Source organism: Neomonachus schauinslandi, chromosome 8 (genome assembly GCF_002201575.2).
Source record: "Neomonachus schauinslandi chromosome 8, ASM220157v2, whole genome shotgun sequence".
Classification (NCBI taxonomy): Eukaryota; Metazoa; Chordata; class Mammalia; order Carnivora; family Phocidae; genus Neomonachus; species Neomonachus schauinslandi.
Window position 1 is genome coordinate 98,479,249 of NC_058410.1, and position 24,434 is coordinate 98,503,682.

A 24,434-nucleotide genomic window follows, 5' to 3' on the forward strand; every position below is an offset into this window, starting at 1 on the left:
CTCAGGAAGTGATGGCCACTGGGGGACACAGTCAACAGTGTTCCAGGAGACCTGGGGTGTGTATGTGTGTGGGTGCATGTGCACACGTGTGCACACACACTATACAACCATTCACCTTTTTTACTTAACAATTATATTTTTCATATGTAGCTGGATTTCATTTACTGATATTTTATTTAAGTTTTTTGCATATATGACTGTAGTCTTACTCATGGTGTCTTTGGTTTTATTGGTCTTTTCTTAATGAATGAATTAGTTCTTTTCTATGAATCTGTATTAGGCTTATAATTAGCTGTTCTTTATTTGGCAAAACTGAAAAATTATCTAGATCTGGTGTTTTCTTTGTGGAGAATTTTTTTTTTTCTTTTTTTTTTAAAGATTTTATTTATTTATTTGAGACAGAGAATGAGAGAGAGAGAGCACATGAGAGGGGGGAGGGTCAGAGGGAGAAGCAGGCACCCCGCCGAGCAGGGAGCCCGATGCGGGACTCGATCCAGGGACTCCAGGATCATGACCTGAGCCGAAGGCAGCCGCCCAACCAACTGAGCCACCCAGGCGCCCCTCTTTGTGGAGAATTTTTTAAGTGATTCTATTTTCTTAATGGTTAAAGACATTTGGTCTCTATTTCCTCTTGGACAAGTTAAATTTTTCTAAAACTTTGCTCATTTCACACACACAAAAAAGAGACAAACCAAAAAACAGACTCTTAACTACAGAGAACAAACGGATGGTTACCAGAAGGGAAGTCGGTAGAGGGATGGGTGAAATAGGTGAAGGGGATTAAAAGTACACGTATCTTGATGAGCACTGAGTAATACATGGAAGTGTTGAATCACTATATTGTACACCTGAAACTAACATAACACTGTATGTTAACTATACTGGAATAAAAATTTAATTTAATTTCAATTAAAATTTGCTCGTTTCATCTAACTGAAATTAATTTCCAAATACATGAGTTTTTTTTAATAGTTCTGAAATTGAATTCTAACTTGTGTTGAAATTAGAAAATATGGTTTAAGATGCCCCGACTTTATTTTTTTATTTTTATTTTTTTAAAGATGCCCCGACTTTAAAAATAACGTTAAGACTGACCAGTTTTTATAAGTGTTCCATTTGTACTTGAAGAAATGGGAATTCTCCAGGTGTTGATGCATTCATTATATCAACACTGCCAATTCTATTATTTAAATCATATATATATATGTGCTTATTGACTTATCTTTTTGATCTAACAATTATAAGAAGAAATGTTTTAATGACTCCCACTATTTTGATGAATTTGTCCATTCTCTTTGCCTAATAATGCTATAAATTTTTGTCTTTCATGTTTTGAAGCCATGTTACTAACTGCATTCAAGTTTAGAATTAGTATATTTTCCTGGTAAATACAATTCTTGCAACATGTATGATCTTCTTTATCTCTAGCAATGCTTTCTGCCTTAATGTCTATTGGTATTTTAGTAATATAGCCTTATCAGTTTCTTTTGCTATTTGATTGTACATCTTTTTTGACCTTTTATGTCTCTGTATCTTAAGTATGTTCTTAAAATATTTTCCAAAGTTTATTGTTTTTTAATCCTATCCCTTCTCCTAAGTCTTTGTTGTAATATATTTCAATTCTACCTTGATATTTTTTAACTCCCACAAATTCAACATTGTTTTTTTAGTTTGTATAGTCAATGTTTATTTAGATATACCCACACGCTGCCATTTTCTTCTTCTTTTTTTTAAAATCACTTCTTATATCTCAGACCTTACTTCTGGAATAATTTTCTTTCTACTAAAAGTACACTCTAGAATATTCCTAGTAAGGGTCTTTTGTTAGTAAAATCTGTTTTGTTTGCCTGGAAATGTATTTCACTTTCTTCTTGAAAGATAGTTTCTCTAGGTATTAAATTCTGTTTTCTTCTCAGCACTCTGAAGATTTCAGTACGCTGTCTTCTGGTAACTAGTATTGCTATTGAGAGGTCAGTTGTCATTGTAGCTGCCATTCTGTATGGATAACCTTGTTTCTCGGGCTGCTTTTATGATCTTTTTGAATTTGGTGTTCTTAAGTTTGACTATAACATATCTAAGTATGGATTTATATTTTTACGTTATTGAGGTATAATCGACTACAATAAGTTGTACATATTTAGAGTGTACAATTTTGATGTTGTTTAACATTTGTATTTACCAAGGGAAAGGCAAGGTCAAAGGATGAAAACCAGTCTAAAGGATAGTTAACAGACTTTAAGAACCTAGAACCTTAGGTTCAACAGCTGAGTAGAAAGCTTCTGGTGACCTTCTTTTGACATTACTTACCACATAGTGGTAAACTGCAATTACGTTCAACAAAGAACGAACTTTTATAATTCCTGAAACTTTAACTCTATCCATTATAAAAATACAATTTTTATTCATCTTAACTACTTAAATGAAGGCACTGGCAAAGAGAACTTCTGAAAGATACTCCCGTAACTGCCTATTACTGTCCAACACAAACTGCCTAGCCACTGTCTCTTGGATGCCCCCAAACATAACATACTTGTTCCTAATGCCCAACCCTTGCTCTTGTTCTTCTCTAACGTGCACTTTCCCTTTGTTCTCTGCCACTCTAAATCTGGGTCCAACCTCAGGTCTCCCACAAAGCCTTCCTTAATCTTTCTAGGTCACATCTCTTCTTCTGAGCTCTGTCTACATGACATAACTAATTACATAATCAGATGATCTGGTACACTTGTGTTATTGTTAAACAGCTTTGTGTATTTATATGACTGGTCTCTACAGTCACTAGAAGTGACTGAAGGACAGAGATTCTAGGTCTGGAAGTTATGCTTTCATTTTATCCTCCACAGCACTTACAACATGAAATAGTTCCCTTAGCAGATATTTAACTCTTGTTTAATTGAATGTAATTCAAATCATCCATTGGATAAATAAATGACTTTGAGAGTCAATTAGATGCTACTTCTTCAACATCACAGTTCTAGTTAAAGGAACTATTCAGCTGATGGAAGCTTAGCCTTTTCTGTCCTGCTACTGCATGACTAACTTTCACAAGAAGCTATGTTTCCTATCTCTTAAAAGGACCCTATATATGTCACCAGGCTGCCTCTCCCCATAACTTTGATGAAAATTTTGGTTAAAATTTGAGACGTTATAGAGGCGCTTGGCTGGCTTGGTTGGGAGAGTGCGTGACTCTTCATCTTTGGGTCGTGAGTTCAAGCCCCATGTTGGTTGCACAGATTACTTTAAAAAAACTGGGGAAGTTATAAAAGAGGATGATCACATATTTAAAATTTTAAACATAGGCCATGTTGATATGGCAGAGACAAACACAGAACTCGAGATTTCAAGGGGTTCAGTTTCAGTGATACCTTTTTCATGCCTGAATAAATTCCCATTCTTTCTCTTAATCTACCGTAAATCTAACATCCTCTAGATGGCAGGAATTTCAGGCTCATGTAAGCATTCTGGAAGGCCTAAATTAGTACATTAGTCTCAGTGTCCTAGAACCTGAGAGGGTTCTACAGGAGGCCAAGTATAAGAATATGGTCAACAGCAACCGGACTGTGTTGAACTAGGGCTCAAATCCAGTTGCTGCTATCTCAGAATGCGAGCTATATTAGCAATTATTTTCATTTCTCTAAGACAGATTTTTGCCACTAATTCTCTTAGTTTTAAAATGAGGACTACTTCCCCAATCTCATTCTCCTCTACTTCATATGCAACCATTCTAATGTGCAGCTTTTTATGTGTGTACTACGCATATCGTTTTGTTTGGGCTTCACTTTACATAAATATTATTGCATTGTACATCTCTTTTTCTTTTACACAGCACTTCACTTTTAAGTGCATCCATTTGCTTTCTTTACATTTAGTTATTGCTTGTAATTACTACTATTTATCAAGCTATACCTTCACCACATTTTGTTTATCTACTATCCCAGTGATGGAAATCTCCACCTCCTTGCCCCCAAGTAACACTGCTTAAAAAAAAAAAAATACTATATAGGCAAATCAATACATGTAGATAGATTGAATTTAGCCTTCAGACTGCCAATTTGTTTATAACCTCTAACCTCAACTTGTTTATAATCTCTAAGACAAACCTCTTGCACAATACCTGAAATTTCTTATCTCCTAGTTCCAAAAAATAGAGTAAAAAGAAAACCAACAAAAGTATTTACAGAGTTCTGTCAGCCGTCCAAGCATGAGAGATGTCATCACATATGACCAAGATGACATTTTTGCAAGAGAAAATTCTTAAACCACTAAGTCAATAACCAAAGTAAGTGTACTTATTCCAGAGAAAGAATGATGGGCGGCGGTGTCAGCTGCACTTTGTTGCATTCTCCCTCTCCAGTCACTAGGTTATTTTACACAGCAAAGAGAGCAGGGGCTGACACAATGGGGCCCCACCTCTGAGTCACAGACATGCCTTTTCCAATCTTAAGTTATCCTACATACAAACTTCCTGTTTAGGAAGTATTGAGGTGAGAAGTAAAGTCAGGAAAGAACATAAGGAAATGGTAAGCTATATGAAAACAAGCTTGTTGTAAAAATGTATTAAAAATCTGATATTAGGGCGCCTGGGTGGCTCAGTTGGTTAAGCGACTGCCTTCGGCTCAGGTCATGATCCTGGAGTCCCGGGATCGAGTCCTGCATCGGGCTCCCTGCTCAGCAGGGAGCCTGCTTCTGCCTCTGACCCTCCCCCCTCTCATGTGCTCTCTCTCTCTCATTCTCTCTGTCTCAAATAAATAAATAAAATCTTTAAAAAAAAATCTGATATTAAATTGCTTTACTTCAGAAGCCTTGCTCTTCTGCACTTTAAATGAATCTCCCACTGCTGTTTTGGTTGTTTCCTTGATTTGGGTATCAGTGATCTCCACCAGACCATTTTGGAGGCAAGCCTGGACTGTGGGGCAAGCAATGAGGGGAGTTACGGGAAAGCTATTTCTTTTTAAATTTTTTATTGTTATGTTAATCACCATACATTACATCATTAGTTTTTGATGGGAAAGCTATTTTTTGAGTACCTATAAGAACGCAGCAAGAGCCTCCCAAGTGTAAAGGGAATGACCATACTGATTAAGTAACTCCTTCGAGATCCAAAAGATGTCCCAATTACGGAGGATAAACTGAATCAAACATACTTGCATTCTCCACCAAAACCTTTGGCATGCGCTGGCGGTTCATCAGGAGTGGGAAAGGATCTCGCCCATCGTTCCGTTCATGGACTTCTCGAATTTCCACTGTATCATCCATAAGATAGTAATGAATGATGTAGGTCCGACATTCACCAAACATGCTGTCTGTATCATCCCAGACTGCATAGAATCGAAGAACCTTTGAGGAATCCAAAGTAGTGACTTAAATAAGAATTCTACAAGTGGAGAGATTAGCTTAACTACTTTGGCATTCAGATATCAGACAATGATGGAAAGATTAGCTACAAAGACAGTGAAGTAATCACAGACGGTAAAAAAAAAATTCACCAAAGATAGAAAAACATACAAAAATTATATACCAGATGTCAACAGCTGTAAAATATTAAATAACAGGCTTATAAGTTTGTATTGAGAAAGCAGAATTCACTTTGATCCAAAATATTAGTCAGTGAAAGAGAAGCCAAATTAAAAGAGCAATGGAAACTATAAGGCACTGATGAAAGAAATTGAGGAAGACACAAATAAGTGGAGAGATATTTTGTGCTCACAGTAAAAGAATTAATATTGTTAAAATGTCCATGCTACCCAAAGCAATCTACAGATTTAATGCAATCCCTATCAAGATTCCAATGGCATTTTTCACAGAACTAGAACAAATAATTCTAAAATTTGTATGGAACCACAAAAGACCCTGAATAGCCAAAAAACTCTTGAGAAAGAACAAAGGCAGAGGTACCATGCTCCCTGATTTCAAACTATACTACAATACTGCAGTAATCAAAACAGTATGGCACTGGCATAAAAACAGACACATAGATCAACAGAACAGAAATGAGAGCCCAGAAACAAACTCACACTTCTATGGTCAATTAATTTATGAAAAATGAGGCAAGAATATACAATGGGGAAAGAGTCTCTTCAATAAATGGTGCTGGGAAAACTGTGGACAGCTACATGCAAAAGAATGAAACTAGACCACTTTCTCACACCATACACAAAAATAAACTCCAAATAGATTAAAGACCTGAAACATAAAACTCCTAGGAGAAACATAGGCAGTAAGCTTGTTGACATTCATCTGAGCCATGTTTCTTTGGATGTGACTCCAAAGGCAAAGGAAACAAAAGCAAAAATAAACAAATGAGACTACATCAAACTAAAAAGCTTCTATACAATGAAGAAAACTATCAACAAAATGAAAATGCAGCCTATTGAAGGGGAGAAGATATTTACAGATCATATCTGATAAGGAAGGGATTAACATCTAAAATATATAAAGAACTCCTACAACTCAGTAACAAAAAACCACAAATTCTGATTAAAAAAAATTTGGCAGAGGATCTGAATAGATATTTTTCCAAAGAAGACATACAAATGGCCAAGAGATACATGAAAAGATGCTCAACATCATTAATCATCAGAGAAATGCAAACCAAAACACCAATGAGATATCACCTTACACTTGTCAGAATGGCTATCATGAAAAAGACAAGAAATAAGTGTTGGTTGGAGAAAAAGGAACCCTCGTACACTGTTGGTGGGAATGTAAATTGGTGCGACCACTATGGAAAACAGTATGAAGTGCCTCAGAAAATTAAAAATAGAAATACCATATGATCCAGCAATTCCACTACTGGGTAGCCTCCAAAGAAAACGAAACACTAATTCAAAAAGATATAAGCAGCCCCATGTTCACTGTAGCATTATTTACAATAGTCAAGATTTGGAAATAACCTGTCCACCAATGGATGAATGGAGAAAGAAGATGTAGTTTATATATACAATGGAATATTACTCAGCCATATAAAAGAGTGAAATCTTGCCCTTTGCAACAACATGGATGGACTCTGAGGGTATTATGCTGAGTGAAACAAGTCAGACAGAGAAAGACAAATATTGCATAATGTCACTTATATGTGGAATCTAAAAAACAAAACAAACAAAACCAAACCCAGCTCATAGACATGGAGAACAGATTGGTGGCTGCCAGAGGGTAGGGAGCTTGGGATGCAGGTGGTGGGGGAATGGATGAAATAGGTGAAGGGGATCAAGAAACACAAACTTCCAGTTATAAAATAAATAAGTCATGGGAACGTAATGTACAGCATAGGGAATATAGTCAATAATATTATATTAACTTTGTAATATGACAGATGGTAACGACTTATTGTGGTGACAATTCTGCAATGTATTCAATTGTCGAATCACTATGTTGTACACCTGAAGTTAATATAATATTATACATCAATTAGACCTCAATAAACAAAAAAAAAAAGAAAGAAAAAAGAGCATTGTGTTTTATACAGGGGCTCATATGTATTAATAAAGGTACATGTGAACCGTTTATATGTAATTAGTATGGAAAGAATTTTCATTTATTAATGTCTTTTTTTATCCATCGACATACCTCTTCTAGTAACAGTATCAACAACACAATCTTTAAAGACAAAAGAATAACAGATATATGACTGATATAAAGAATGTCCTTAAAAGGCGATGCTAGTGCTAGGCAAATTTTTCTGAACTAAAAGGAATTACATTTCTGAGAGAACACCAGCAGCAAAGAAGCACTGAGGATGATCTCCCCATCTTCTTTTGTACAGAAAGGAGAAGACCAAATCCGCCCCCACACACCAACTCACAGCGGGGAGGATAGGACGGTTGGAACAGAGCTGGAAAATACCTAGAATATTCTACACTCAAACATTCATATAAAATATAACAAGGAAGCATCTGCGATGAGATTTTTGTGAAATTACTATTTTAACATTAGAAATCTACCTATATGCAATAGATTCGAAACTTCCCAATAAATCACTTAGGGTTTCCCAAAGAAGGCTATGAAATGAACTCCTATTTGGGAAAAGAAGTAGGTTGGAAACGTAAAGTGGGAAGCAGACATAGCTCAGGAATTGCTTTAAGATTGAAAGGTTTGGTGGAACTCCTAAGACTTAACTCCACAACCTCCTCTGGGTATCTTAATACAAAACTTGGGCATTCCTGTACCTCTAACTCTAGATGAAACCAGAAAAATCACACTGTCTCCAAATGGCTAAATTACAGATGTAATGTTTTAAAACACACATCTACCAGAACAGCTTGCTAATAAACATGCATCACATGTGGAGATGAGCAAATCCACTGAGGTGTTGACGTCACTTACTTGTTTGTCAAAGGTGAGAAACTGCTTCAGTTGGTCAAAGTCCGATGGGGTGACATACTTACGAAGAGGCTGTTTCCGGAGTTCAGTGTAAGGATCAAGAGCCATCTTCTCTGGTGGATTTAATTCAATTCCTTGACTTTCCAAAAATACCTAAATCATGCAAAAGTAATGATCATCTTTCTTGAAGCTTCCAGGAGTATTAACTGATGGTGTAAAGATAAGTGTAGTAATAATTTCTATGCCAATGTCCAAATTAATCATTAGCTTGCAGTTTGAAGCACATCTTAGCAACATTAAGCCTCCAATTGACCCAACGCTATAATGCAGATAACAACTGATAATTACTGTAAGTATTCCATATTATAAAATTGCTAGGCAATATGCTGAGCTAACTTGAAGACATGATAGTATGGTAACTGGCTCCATGTATGAATTTAGATCAATGAAATTTAGTTAGGTGCCCAAGACCAGAGTAAGTCTTAGGATTGCTTACATACACACATCTGAAACCCAACCACAGTTTCAAACAATATGTAATTCATATCAGGGATGGGGGCAAGCTACACAATGGCAACAAAGTTAAGCCGAAATCAAATTCCCAACTTTCAACTCACCAAAAACAAGTATCTGATTAAGTCCCCATCTCCACCCCGCTCCAAAAAGGAAAAGAATCACTGGTTATTTTAGACCAGAAAATATTTTAGCAAAATAGGAGAGACAAACCAAGTACTCAAATCTCACCAGATAAAGTTAAGGAAAGCATCTGAACTTGATATGATCTTGTTTAATTTGCTAATTATAAGTAATTACAATATTTTCAGTAACTATATCTTTTAATACAACTTGGCATTTCTTCTTCATAAAAGCACCACAATAAGCTGTTTTTTTGGGTTTTTTTTTTGGTAATCAGAAAAGAACAATGTCATGGGATCTGTTTACATTCTAGAACTAGAAATTAATCTGAAATCTGGGTTTCTTCTGGGAATTGTGTGATTTGCTTTTGGACAATTCAATAGAAAATATGCAGGACTCAAAGCCAAAATACCTGGGTTCTAATATTAGCTCTGCTGCTAACTAGTTTGTAATCTTAATACTTAAAGTTTCACTAAGCAGTCTCCAGTATCTTTTAATATTAAAATACTGTGATCTCAATGTCTAGTAAAAGTACTGAGCTGGAGATAATGACTAACAATATTCTCCTCTCCCTTGAGATGATGTATTAGTGTAGCAGGATTATTGATTGAGGTATTTAATGGGGGTTTTACTCCTTTCTGTTGCTTTCAACAGATAACCAGGCCCTTTGTTAACCTTACCTTAGGGATTTTGGCAGGAATGCAGAAGCTTCCTGAAGTTTGACTATTCTTCCTGTCTCTTAGAAAAAGCCTAAACTCTTTGAAGAGATTATTCTAAAGTATCCCAGAAGGAGGGGAGAGAAGGAAATGTCTTTGAAGGCAAGGAGAGAAAAAGGGGGAAATTCTCCCAGACTGGAAAACAGACACAAGTTGATGGGTCTCAGAAGAGCAAGACGCCACATGTGCTCTTACGGATGCTCAGAGCACACGGGCAGCCAGTCGGGCACATCGGTCTCAGGCACGCGGGGTCTCAGTATCTGACTTCGCACCAAAGCATCCAGGAGGTGCCCTTGAGCACTGACAGCCTATGGACCCTGCCTGTATGACCCCGTTAAGCCTGGGTGTGCCTTGTCGTTCTGAGGGCCTGGAATTTTTGGCAAAGCTGAGAGTGAATAGAAACAGCAGCCCAGTTGGATGGGAGTTCAAGTAGGCTTTATTTTTAAAACACAAAACAGTATTTCCTGCACACTTGCATATGCAGAGTAGGATTCACACCTGTTATACTATCGGTCATACTCTAATGAAGATGATAAGTTCTAGATCTCTGATTTCTGGAGTTAATTTTTTTTAACTGTGTTAATTCTGTCTCTAGGACCAATGTTTATTTGGAGCAGTGAGGAGGGGCTCAGAAGGGGTGGTGGTGGTGATATATTTGATTAGAGGTGGCTCCTTGTTCAAGCCCACACCATAAAGACAACTATCTTCTTTATCCACTCATAGGTCCAGCCCTAATGAAAACCATCAAATTAGATAAGATGTGTATAAATTTTAAACTGTTACAGGAGCCAACCTCTAACAGATCGACTAATGAAAACATAATTTAATCTAGTCATCGGTACCTAAAACATACAACTCTAGTCATTAGTAGTCATCAAAATACAGTCGATCCTATAGTTGCACTTTTGCCTACTTGCAAAAATTTATTAGTAACCTCCAAATCAATAGTCATGGTGCTTCTGTGGTCCCTTGCAGACACACGCAGAGTGGTAAAAATTTCGAGTTGTCTGATAACATACATTCCTAGCTGAGGTCAAATGAGATGACATTCTGCCTTCTTATTTCAGCTTCCATACTGAAAAAGTGTCCATTTAGATGTCTGTTTAGTGCCACTTTTTCACACTTCAGTGCTTTTGTTGCTTTTGCTGTTTAAAATGGCCCCCAACCTTAGTGCTAAAGTGCTGTTGTGTGTTCTACGTGCAAGGAGGCTGGGGTAAGTACTTAGTGTCACTAAACTGCACATCGAAGAAAAGTGGTTAAGGTGGTCACGTTTATGTTACGTACTTTTTATCTCTCACACACACACACACACACGGCTGTGACGTGCCTTCAGGAGAAAGTACATGTGTGAGATACGCTTCCTTCAGGCATGAGCTCCAGTGCTGCTGGCCGTAAGTTCGAGGTTCATGAATCAACAAGGTATTTTCAACATGGCATCTTTAAACAGAAACACACATAAAACAAGCTTATAGAAACCTAACCTCGTATTTCTCCCAGGAGCAATGGATCCATAGTTGCTCATTAAGGGCTTGTGGTGACTTCCTAGCACAGAACTACCGTCAACAATGAGAGTTGGGGCCCCTGGGTGGCTCAGTAGGTTAAGCGTCTCTTTTTTTTTTTTTAAGATTTTATTTATTTATCTATTAGAGAGTGAGCAAGAGAGAAACAGCATGAGAGAGGAGAGGGTCAGAGGGAGAAGCAGGCTCCCCGCTGAGCCGGGAGCCCGATGCGGGACTCGATCCCAGGACCCTGGGATCATGACCTGAGCCGAAGGCAGTCGCTTAACCAACTGAGCCACCCAGGCGCCCTAAGCGTCTCTCTTTATGAGAGGTGACTCACCGCTCAGGAATGAACTGCTGATATTCAGATTGTTCATAAAGAGACAACTGTAAAAATAGTCACAATACCTGAAATTTACATAACATCTTATAATTCCTCATTATAGGTACAGTTCTGAAACTGCCTGTGATAAAAAGGACCTCGAAAACCTAAAAAATGAGAGATCAAAACCTGTTTTCCCAAAGACGCTCTAGCACCTGTACCTTCTGTACTGTCTTTCGCTGTTGCTTTGGGATGGCACGGATGCCAGGGCTCCTTCCTTCACTCCCTTGGGGTCTCTGTTCAGGGCGTGGCCTTCCCTGGCCAGCCTCTATACACCCTCCCCTCCCTCTTCCTCAGCTCTAGTCCCTTCCGCAGCTCTGAGCAGCATCTGACAGGTTATATATTGTGTGCTTACTTTTGTCTCCTCCGGCCAGAATGTAACAGTCTTTATGAGGACAAGTCTATATATGTGGCACCTAGAGCCACAAGGCTTGGCACAGAGCAGGCACTCAATAAGTATTTGCTAAATAAGTTACTAAACGCCAAACATAAATGAGTGGCTTCACAGGAACTCAGTGCGTGGTAAAGATTAATCATGTGGTGTTTGGTAACATAGGATTAAAGGCACAAAAGAATTCAGAAACTATACCTTTGCTTCTAGAAATGTTTTAAACTAAGAGAAATTTAGAACTGACTTCCTAATACTTACATTTTGTGCTCAAGAAAGGACTCTGTGTCTATATACGTACACATAACTTTAAGAAAAGTTGTCAAAAATCCATACGTATGAAATAGAGGAAATGGAGGATTCTTCTCGATATAAACAAGCATTCTCCTTTAAAAATTGTTTTTATTTCAGGAATTCTTTAGATAGCCAGTTTCTCCAGAATATAGCAAGTATGATTTACAGGAAAAATATGAACTGCACAAAAAATGTGAGGCTCATGTCTGCTAATAAAGGTAATACTACTTTTGTAACTCAAACTTCAGATAAACCGTCCAATGCCTCTTTCATATTTCTATCCCATGAAGGGTGCTACCACTTGAACCGGCATGGGAACTGGTTCCTTATCAAATGATTCAGCTATGATGCAAGTTTAATTTTATTTGAATGGATATGTATCCATATCATTGTGAAAAAAGTGATATCACTACAGTGTTGACACATATCAACACACACACAAACACCTAATTAAACAACATAATAATCCATACAGGACAGATTACCAGTGTCCTCCTCTTACCCTTATATTTTTCTTTTTAAAGATTTTATTTATTTATTTGAGAGGGAGAGAGCACGAGTGGGGGTGGTGGTGGGGGGAGAGGCAGAGGGAGAGGGACAAGCAGACTCCTCGCCAAGCAGGGAGTCCCACACGGGGCTGGATCCCAGGACCCCAAGATCATGACCCGAGCCGAAGGCAGATGCTTAACTGACTGAGCCACCCAGACGTCCCTCCTCTTACCCTTATAAATGAAACGTATCCTTCCATAAATTAGAATGATGCCTCAGACACGACAATTTCCAGGAATATATACTATACCTGCGTGAATCGGTCGCAGTCAACAATGCGGAAAGTTTTGCCATAAATTGTTATGTTTATTCCTCGATTTAGGTCTTTCCAATGGTAATGGTCTCCCTGGTCGTTCTTGGGTAGCCGCTGGCGTTTGATTAACTTGCCTTGAAGGATCCCAGAGTTTTCCACAACAGGCTCCACGACAGACATGCTGTCATCTTCCAGGTAGTAGTAAATGTTCACTTGGCGAATCCGATAATGTTCCTCAGTTGACATAGGAACATCTTCTTGGAAATAGGCATCAAATTTCAGCACCTATGACACACAATGCAGGGAGAAATGGCATTGTATTAGTCTCTCATGCAAAAAACATCCAGTACCCTCCTCTAAAGAGAGCCGCTCGGGGAGAACTAAATACTCATCACTCCTATTTTCTAAATCGAAGGCTGCTAAACTACGGTCCGTGGGACCCATCTATCCCTGCTAGCTGAGTCTGTATCACCTCCAAGCTAAGAATGTTTTATTTACGTATTTAAATGGTTAAAAAAATCAAAAGGATAAAATCTCACAACACATGGAAATGATACAAAATTCAAATTTCAGTATCCATAAATAATTATGTAAATAATTAGCAGGTATTTGTCATGGCTGCTTTCCCATTACAAGGGCAGGATTGAGTAGCTGTGATAGAGACCACGTGGGCTGCTACTATGGACTGAATTTTGTCTCTTCCCCCCCACCCAAAAAAAATTTGTATGTAAAAGCCCTAACCCTTAATATGACTGTATTTGGAGACAGAGTCTTTAGGAAGTAATTAAGTTTAAGTGAGGTCCCAACAGTGGGGCCCTGATCCAACTGAATTGGTGACTTTGTAAGGAGAGGAAGACCTCTCTCTCAGCAAACCCACCCTGAGGAAAGGCCACGTGAGGAAATAGCAAAAAGGCAGCTATCTAAAGCCAGGAAGAGAGCCCTCATCAGAAACTGAAGCAGCAGGACCCTTGATCTTAGACTTCCAGCCTCCAGAACAGTGAGAAAATTAATTTCTATTATGTAAGACAGCACCAGTATATGGTATCTTGTTATGGCAGCTCAAGTAGACTAAGACACCTGCAAAGCCCCAAATATTTACTATTTGGCCCTTTACAGAAAACGTTTGCTGACCTTTGCTCTAGATACTCAAACTACACATAGACTACTTAGTATGTGGTCCTTGATCAGATGGCTTAAAGACCTTAACTGTACTAGCTTCACTTCTGTCTCAAAAATCTCTCTTAGAATTTCTGCAAAGAGTCAAAAATTTGGGCAAGACTATAACCTTTGGTTTCAAAATGAAAACGAAGTCTCAAGCCCATTTCTTTAGAAGGAGAGTCCCCTGTAAATGCATATTAATGACATTTTCATCCTTAGAGAATTCATATGAATGAGACTCAAATCATCAATCCAGCACAGAATCTTTGGGTGGCATGTAAACACACCCTCACTGTACTCAGAAACATACATGATAGATGGAGCAAACCCTAGGTCCTCTGGGGAGCATCAGAGGGAAGCCAAAATGGCACGTTCTGTTGCACGTTTAAAAAACATTTAAAAATACTAAAAGCTTGTGTTGACAAGCTTTGGGATTAATTTTAAAACTTTCTTTTATCCCATCTTTATTTTTAATATTTCCTCCCATGAAGAGAAAATATTAGAATGGTGTTGTAGGTAGACAAGAGTGTGAACCTAAACCTCCACTGGAACTAGAGGAACAAACCAAGAAGACCGTTTAGTGAAGACACAAATATGGCTTGATGAATGGGAAGATGCATGATTTTATACATGAGTGCTGTTGCTAAAAAGGTGTAGTGTCTACTGTGGAAAAACAAGATTAAAAACCAAAGAGATCGGGCAATTGCTTATGTGAAATAAGCATATAATGGAATAAAACCTTAAAACTCTTAATAAAAAGATGAAATGCATGAATGGAATAGAATGTTTAAAGGAGAAAGATAATACAGTAAAAACCAAAGACAAAAGATCGTTTTCAAGTAACATTGTAGATCCACTACAAAGAACTGAAATGGAGACATGATCACTATAAGTGGGGGCATGATCACTAATTCATGCATGAAATGGTCTGTAATTTGAGCCACAGATATATAAATACACAAAATGTGAGAGCCAGAAATAATCAGCTAATTGAACCTCCCTCATTTTATAAATGGAGACTCAGGGTGGTAGAGTGACTTGCCTGAGGCCAAACTCAGGGTTAGGGGCACAGCTGGGGCTGAAACTATCTGTAGACTCATAGAGAAACAAGAAAAATGTAGAGATATACCCAACCATATATCTGATACTGTTTAGGTTCAGCTTCTGAATGGATATATGAATATGTTCCTACTGGATGAGTTCAATGAGATGGGGAAAGGGGGATGGTATGGATTCTGGCTGAGACATTTAAAAAATTTTTTAAACTAAGTGATTAATGAATGTAAATGGTATAATTCCACCATCAGGTTATTTTCTATTTTCCAGCCTCTATTTTCAATAGGTACTCAATTAGGGGCGCCTGGGTGGCTCAGTCGTTAAGTGTCTGCCTTCAGCTCAGGTCATGATCCCAGGGGTCCTGGGATCAAGCCCCGTATCAAGCTCCCCGCTCCGCGGGAAGCCTGCTTCTCCCTCTCCCACTCCCCCTGCTTGTATTCCCTCTCTCGCTGTGTCTCTCTCTGTCAAATAAATAAATAAAATCTTAAAAAAAAAAAATAGGTACGCAATTAAAGTTGACTAGCTAGACGAACACTATAGACATTTAACAAAAAGAATAAAATGAAAAGAAAGACAAAAAAAAAGACAGAAAGAAAATAGGCTAGGAGTAAATTAGGAAAGTTAACTTGTAAAAACTGGTCAGTGGTTCTCAGACTCAGTTATACATAAAAATCATCTGGAAATTAAGATCGATGAGGGTTAGGGTGACATCTCAGTTTCTTAAAAGTCCCACTAGGGATTCTGTTGCATGGCCAGAGTTAGGACAACCTCACCTTAAAGAGGAGGCCCACTGACAAGGAGAATCAAGGATGATATGGAAATGTCAACAGATGGAACTAAAATAGCTCACATTACAAAAGCATAAGGGTAAATGAGACAGAAATGAAAATGTTACATATCCTTTGGTTATATTATGCCAAACCTGAAACATTCCCTGAAAAATGAAAACTTATGAAGACAGCCTGGAGAAAACTGACAAAAGATGGAGTTGTTGTCGTGATGCATTTCACAAAGACTAAGGGTTTGCCATCAGTACAGATAAGACTTCCAAAAAGTAGACAGCACAGAGCAGGTAAACGTGGAGCAATATGAATTCAAGAATTCAGAATTCACCCAACTTTTCTTTAACTGTATTTGGAAAATATTTCAGTGAAGTCTACAGGGAATTATTTTCTGTAATAAGCTTCCTGACTAAAGAAAGCCTCTTTCAATCCTGAGTTCAGCTGTCTATGACTAAAGGTTGAGGCATTTGAACAATTTTCTCCTCAGAGCCCTCTGGAAAACCTGTGGTTTGCTGTTGACTTTTCTGCAAACAGTTGGCTCTCAGAAATCTGAATTCAAGGGGTACCCGGAAATCCCAGATGATACCTTTTTGTCAAAAGCCACATGTGCAGGAATAAATTCTGCAGGTGGGGCCTGCTTAGGTTGGCCATAAGTTAAAATCGGTGCCTTGTTGGCCAACTCATCCAGCTCAGCCTGGGACAGCTGGTTGACCTGGAGCCGCTCCCCGCCTATACCAACTGTTGGACGTCGAACAACTGCATAGCCATTCCTGTAGCCCAGCGTCTGGCTTCTATGAAATGCTGTTTTCTGAAGAACAAAAGAAGTGTTTCATTAATAATATTTTATAAATATGTGTTAGGTAAAAGAGCTAACTTTCAAAAACATCGTAACTTAAACCTGCACTTAAAAACATCACAAACCTTGTATCAAAATGCTTACCTGTATTAGAAGGTTCTTATATTTTAAGCTAAAATACCTGGTCAGGAACAGGGAGAAGAGCAGCAGTCTGAGCTTAAAATAAAACTTAAAGCCCTGCTCCAGAATGCCCAATATAATTACCAGCTCACTTTTCATGAGAAACTAAAATATTATCTTATCTATACTCAATCTTTCACTTAATTCTTTCTGTGTTTTTAATCTTATCCAGTGTTCATAAACCATGGAACCTAGAAGATCTGACTCTGAGAAATGAATTTTTGCCTAAAATAAAAGGCCTTTCTTGTTATAATAATACTGATACATTCATACAACTCTTTGGAAAGCAAGTGAGTATTATACGTTTAAAGTCTTGAACTCAATTAATTCTACCCTAGATACTTTATTTTAAAAATATAATCCAAAATTATGAGAAAGAACAATATGCCTAAAGCTGACCATTGTAATGTTAATTACAATAGTAAAACATTGGAAACAATATAAAAGACAAACATATGAGTTAATGATGGAAAACTCACTTAACGGACTGTGATGCAGCCATTAAAATATTGGTTTTAAAGACCATGTGGCAATCTGCAAAAAATGTTTATGATTTAATAAGCCCAAAAAAGCAGTATATAAAATTATATGTATACCATAGGGCACCTGGGTGGCTTAGTTGGTTAAGTGTCTGCCTTCGGCTCAGGTCATAATCTCAGGGTCCTGGGGTCGAGCCCCACATCGGGCTTCCCACTCAGCTGGGAGTCTGCTTCTCCCTCTCCCTCTGATCCTCCTCCCCACTTGTGCTCTCTGTTTCAAATAAACAAAATTAAAAAAATAAAAATAAAAATAAATAAAATTATATGTGTACTATAATTAGAAGCATGCAAACACGTGCACAAAAAGAAAGTGGATTTGGATAATGTTCTCTGTATTCTTTCTGAATTAAGACACAGTGGAACAAAAAACCTGAGAATAACTACAGAAGGAGAAGGAAAACGTCATTTTGCTGCATCATCTCATCCCCCAAGCCAGCACTACTCAGTGTCAAGAGGGAACTTCCTGGCCAGAAAGAGATCCCCTGGCCAGGAAGGAAGAGCAACCAGCTTCTCTAGTCTTTTGGGGCAGTCCACAAAGGTCCCACTTCAGTTTCCTCCCACCCAGACCAGCAAAGCTGAAGCGTATAAGGCCAGCTAGGAACACGGATGCAAAGCAGGGGCTACTGGCAGCAGCCCCTCAGTCGGAGTGACTGTGGTGTGTAGACACCTGCTCTGCAGACAAACCCGGCAGATCTTACCACTGAGCCAAAGCCAAGGGCCAGGATGGCTACGGCCACTGGGTACCCCCTGCAGATTTCATCAGTGTTCATCCCACAGGCATTCATGATGCCAAGCATCAGAGCCCCTTGCCCAGCCTCCCCTCCCCACATCCCCACCAGAGCCTGGGAACCATGCCGGCAGCCAGCTCGGGCCTCTGCAGCTGCTGGAGTGCAAGAGGCCAGCACAGACACCCTCTGGCTGACCCCTCCCCCGTTCATGCACTTGGAACTAGCCCCTCCAGCTGTGCATCTGCACACGGCCCAACCCTTATCACAGGCCTCCACTGCAGTGTGCATGCTGGGGGGAGAGTGTGCAGCCACAGGAGGACACACCAACAACCAGGGCCTCGTGCAGCTGCCAGTGAGCCCATAGTTGGCCCTGGCCCTTGCCTTCTCTGCTTCCCACCACCATGTGTGTGTCTGCAAACGGCCCCTGCCACTACACAGGCACCCACAGTTGGCACCCGAAAGCCAATTATGTGTCCCAGCTCCAGTCACCACTGCTGTTTGCCCTGCTCCCTAGCTGCTGGACCTGGAGGTCGCTAAAGACCCCCAAAGCCCTTGCAGCCACTATGGACCCCCTGTAGCACCTGTCAAGGACTACACAGTTGTCAGTGCCATAGACCCCAGTGGCCTGGGCCAAAGAGACATCATGTCCCCTAAACCTAAACCCAGTGCCGCCACAAAGCCCTGCACTTGGTGCCCTACACCACTAGGCCCAGGATCACAGCAAGCTGCAGCATACCTCCACCCACAGGTGAAAGTCATCCCTTACCAAAATCAGTCCATAAAGTCTGGAAGAGGTAGCTGCTTCTTGATGTGAAGATACCTAGGCAAGATACAGGGATCATGAAGAATCAGGGAAACATGATTCCACCACCTATAGTAACTGGCCCCAAAGAAATGGGGAACCAGGAACTGCCTAATGAAAAAAATTCAGAATTGTCCTAAAGATGCTCAGAGACCTACAAAAGAACAGAGATGGGCAATTTAATGATATCAGGAAAACAACAAAGGAACAAAGTGAGAAGTTCAACAAAGACATAGAAAACATAAAAAAGAACCAAACAAATTTTGGAGCTGAAGAACACAATGACTGAACTGAAGAATTCAACTATAGCTTCAAAAGAAGATCTGAACAAGCAGAAGAAAGAATCTGTAAGCTTGAAGACAAATAACTTGAAGTTAACCCACAGAGGAGCAAAAAGAAAAAAGAATGAAAAGGAATGAAGAAAGCCCATGGAACTTATGGGATACCAACAAGAAAAATCATGTATGTATCACTGGATCCTTCTCTAGAAGGAGAATACAGAAAGGGGTAGAAAGCTTTTTATTTAAAGAAATAATGGCTGAGAATTACTCAAACCTGGGGAGAGATTTGGACATTCAAGTTCATGAAGCTATTGGTACTCAAAACTTCAATCTAAAATAATCTTCTCCAAGACACATAATAATAAAATCAAAGACAAAGAGAGAATTTTAAGAGCAGTGAAAGAAAAAACCTCTCTCATACAAGGGAACTTCCATAAACGATCAGCAGATTTTTCAGCAGAGATCTTGCAGGCCAGCGTTAAAAGAAAGAAACTGCCAACACAGGATACTTTATCCAAAAAAATTGTGCTTCAGAAAGGAAGGCAAGATAAAGACCTTCCCTAATAAACAAAGATGAGAAGATTTATTACCACTAAACCTGCCTTATGAGGAATGCTGAAAGAAGTTCAAAGCTGAAACAAAAAGGCGTTAATTAGTAACATGAAAATATACAACACATGGATAAAGTGAGCATATAGTCGGATTTAGAATACCCTAATACTGTAACATGGTGATGTGGTCACTTCTTAATTCTAGTACAAAGATTAAAGGACAAAAGTACTGAAAACCTCTGTAGCTCCAACAATTTGTTAGTGGACACAAAATATAAAAAGATATAAATGGTGACATCAAAAAACCTAAAGCGAGGAGGGTAAATAAGGATAGGGTGTTTATATGTGATCAAAGTTGAGCTGCTATCAGTGTAAAATAGACTGCTACATATATGTTTCATGTGAGTTTCATGGTAACCACAAAGCAAAAGCCTACAGCAGCTTCACAAAAAATAAAGATAAAAAAATCAAAGATACTACTATGACCACTCATCAATCCACAAAGGAAGACAAGACAGGAACGAGGGAACTACAAAACAGCCAGAAAACATTAAATGGCATTAGTAAGTCCTTACCTATCAATAGTTACTCTAAACATAAATGAACTGAATTTTCTAATCAAAAGACAAAAAGCTGGATGATTTAAAAAAAAATAAAAACCCACAAGATCAACTATATGCTGCCTATGCTATAAGAGACTTGCTGTGGCTTGAAGCACATACATAAGCTGAAAGTGAAGGAATGGAAAAAGATAATCCATGCAAGTGGGAACCAAAAGAGAGCATGGGTAACTATACTTACAACAAACAAAAGAGACTTTAAGCCAAAAATGGTAACAAGAAACACAGATGGTCATTATGTAACGGTAAAGGGATCAATTAATCAAGAAGATATAACAACCACCTGAAACTAATATAACACTGTATGTTAATTATGCTGGAATTAAAATAAAACAGAGGGGAAAAAAGATATGATCATAAATATACATGCACCCCACATCAAAGCAGACACTAACAGATCTGAAGGGAGAAATAGACAACAAGACAATAATAGTAAGGGATTTCAATAGATGACTAAATCAGATAGGAAATGAACAAGGAAAGGTTGGATTTGAACCATACTTTAGGCCAAACAGACCTAACAGACATAAAAAGAAAAATCCATCTAACAACAGCAAAATACACATTCTTCTAAAGTATATCAACATTCTCCAGGATAGGTTATATGATAGGTGACAAAACAAGTTTTAGCAGATTGAAATCATACCTAGTATGCTTTTGCACCACAATGGTATGAAACCAGAAATCAGTAACAGGAAGAAAACTGAAAAACTCCCAAATATGTGGAAATTAAGCAACACACCCTTATACAACCAGTGGGTCAAAGAAGAAATCAAAAGGGAAATCAAAAAGTATCTTAAAACAAATGAAAATAGAAGCACAACATATGTAAACCTTTGGGAACCTGCAAAAGGAGTTTAATAGGGTTTTTTTGGTTTTGTTTTGTTTTAGACAGCAAGAGAGAGAGAGCAGTGGGGGTAGGGATGGGGGTGCTGAGGGAGAGAGAGAATCCCAAGCAGGCTCCCCGCCCAGGGCAGCGCCCAACACGGAGCTCCATCCCACAACCCTGAGATTATGACCTGAACCAAAACCAAAAGTCGGATACCCAACCAACTGAGCCACCCAGGTGCCCCAATAGAGGATTTTATAGTGATAAATGCATGCATTAAGAAACAAGAAAGATCTCCCTGATATCAACACCAGATAAGGATACTATAAAAAAAAAGAAAGTTACAGAGCAACATCCTTGATGAATATAGATGCAAAAATTATCAAAAAATATTAGCGAACCAAATTCAACAGCTCATTAAAAGGATCATACATCATGACCAAGTGGGATTTATTCCTGAGATGTAAGGATGGCTCAACATACACACATGAGTACTTATTATACAACACATTAAGAGAATGAAAGATAAAAATCATATGATCATCTCAAGAGATGAAGAAAAAGACAAAACATCCATTCATAATAAAAATTTGACAAACTGAGTATAGAAGGAACATACCTTAACATAGTAAAGGCCATATGTGACAAGACCATAGCTAACAGCAAACTCGATGGTGAAGGGTTGAAAACTTTTCCTCTAAGATCAGGAACAAGACAAGGGTGTCCACTCTTACCATTCCTATTCACCATAGAACTAGAAGTCTTGGCCAGAGCAATCAGGCAACAAAAAGAAGTAAGAGGCATCCAAATAGGAAAGGAAGAAGTAAAACCCTCTTTGTATGCAGATGACATGATCTTACATTCAGAAAACCCTAAAGACTCCACCAAAAAACTGTTAGAACCAATGAATTCAGTAAAGTTGCAGGATACAAAATCAACGTACAGAGAAAAATTGTGTTTCTATACACTAACAATGAACTATCTGGAATTGAAATTAAGAAAACAATTCTGTTTACAATTCTATACAATTCTGTATAGCATAAAAACAATAAAATACTTAGGAATAAATTTCAGTACATGAAAAACCTATACACGGAAAACTATAAGACACTGATGAAAGAAATTAAAGAAGGCACAACCAAATGGAAAGATATCTTGTGTTCTTGGATTGGAAGAATTAATACCGCTTGAATGTTCACACTATCCAAAGTGATCTACAAATTCAATGCAATCCTTATCAAAATTCCAATGGCATGTTTCACAGAAATAGAAAAAACAATCCTAAAATTTGCATGGAACCACAAAAACCCCCAATAGCCAAAGCAGTCTTGAGAAAGAAGAACAAAGCTGGAGGCGTCACACTTCCTGATTTCAAACTATCATTACAAAGCTACCGTAATCAAAACTATGCGGTACTGGCATAAAAAGAGACACATAAGCCAATGGAACAGAATAGAGCCCAGAAATAAGCTCATGCATATATGGTCAACTGTCTTTGACAGGGTGCCAAGAATACACAATGGGGAAAGGACAGTCTCTTCAATAAATGGTGCTGGGAAAACTGGGTATCCAGGCAAAAGAAAGAAACTGGATCCCTATTTTATAGAACTCACAAAAATTAACTCAAAATGATTGAAGACTTAAACATAAGACCTGTAACTGTAAAACTCCTTGAAGAAAAAAAGGGAAAAAGCTCCCTGACATTGGTTTTGATATAATACCAAAAGCACAGTCAGCCGAAGTAAAAATAAACAAGTGGAACTGCATAAAATTAAAAAGCTTCTGTACAGCAAAGGAAATAATCAACAAAATGACAAGGCAACCTAGGGAATGGGAGAAAATATTTACAAACTGTCTTAGTCTGTTCAGGCTAGTCTAACAAAATACCAGAGACTGGGTAGCCTCCCTGCCCCTCTTAGTCATTATGGTTCACCTTCTGAATGCTTTGAGTGTTATACACACCTAGTTCTTCAGTGCTGAGTAAAGATAGTGACCAAATAGGCAAATACACTTGGGCCGTGTATTTAAAATAGAAAATATGTCCAGGGCACAGTTCTTCTTATATGAAGTACAGCAATGTATATTCTCAGAGCCTGGGACCTACAGTCTGCACATTTGTAATCCCCCAAATCGACTCAACCCTGCCTTGTGGGTAACCCACACTCACCAACACCAAATGCTTAGGCTGCTCCTGCACGGGACAGGAATGTGCCTACATTTTCTAACTTACATAGAATGAAAAAGCCCACTGAAGGAAAAGCTCTATGATGCTGTGTCTTAATGCAGGGATAATTATGAAGAAGAGGCTCAGAATCCATACTCCCTCACCAAAATTTCAATTTCAGTTCATTCTCCCAAAGAAAATAAATGGACTACGAATTTTATCTTACCTTTATATACATGGAAAGGAGCTTACAGCTTAAATTATTAAGCTATACAAATACAACTTATTATTGTCTCATCTATGATAGTTTACTAAATAATTCTGTCAAGGGCTAAGCTATGTCAGGAGGAAAAAAAAACAAGCTTTTTTTTTTTTTCTACAGAATACAACTAAAAACAGAGTAGGGAAGGAGCAAAATCATCTAATCAGGAATCTTTCATTAAAATGTTAGAAAAGAATAGGACCGGGGGAAGGAAAAAAAACAGCTAATCAATTGTGGTTGAAAGGACTGGAATGGAATTATCTCCTACAAAGCAGGGAGGGATGGTTTGGGAGGAAGATAGGCAAGTGTTGAAAGTCTAACTTTTGGAGAAACAGCAATTGAGAAAGAAGATAAAACAGGACTGGGGAGAAGGTGGGACTAAGCTGTAGACAAGTCAGAAGTGCTGAACGGAAAAGGGATGGGGCTAGGTAGAAGCATAAATGAGGAGGGCGGAGACTGCGTAAAAGAACCTGGTGGAAAGAGGAGAATGAGTGTAAATGATTTATATAAGACAGGAGACGGAGCTGGGAGGGGGTAAGATTAGTGGGTCCAGAATAAGGAAGAGGAAGGAGGCGAGAGGGAATGATAGGCCTGGGGAGATGGGCAGGATGGGGCTGTGGGAAGGAGGACGAAGATGTAGGGAGGCTGATTGG

The 24,434-nt window shown here is 38.6% G+C and overlaps 1 protein-coding gene across 1 annotated transcript in view; it reads right to left on the reverse strand.

Moving 5' to 3' along the window:
• The window catches only part of EFHC1 (EF-hand domain containing 1), a 65,378-nt gene that overhangs the window by 40,437 nt on the left and 507 nt on the right, over window positions 1-24,434 (reverse strand). Inside the window, exons 2-5 of the mRNA XM_021692077.1 lie at window positions 16,616-16,837; window positions 13,031-13,318; window positions 8,320-8,469; window positions 5,142-5,334 (exon numbers count right to left, since the gene is read on the reverse strand). Coding sequence (XP_021547752.1) covers window positions 5,142-5,334; window positions 8,320-8,469; window positions 13,031-13,318; window positions 16,616-16,837 — 853 coding nt within the window. The remainder of the gene's footprint in view (window positions 1-5,141; window positions 5,335-8,319; window positions 8,470-13,030; window positions 13,319-16,615; window positions 16,838-24,434) is intronic.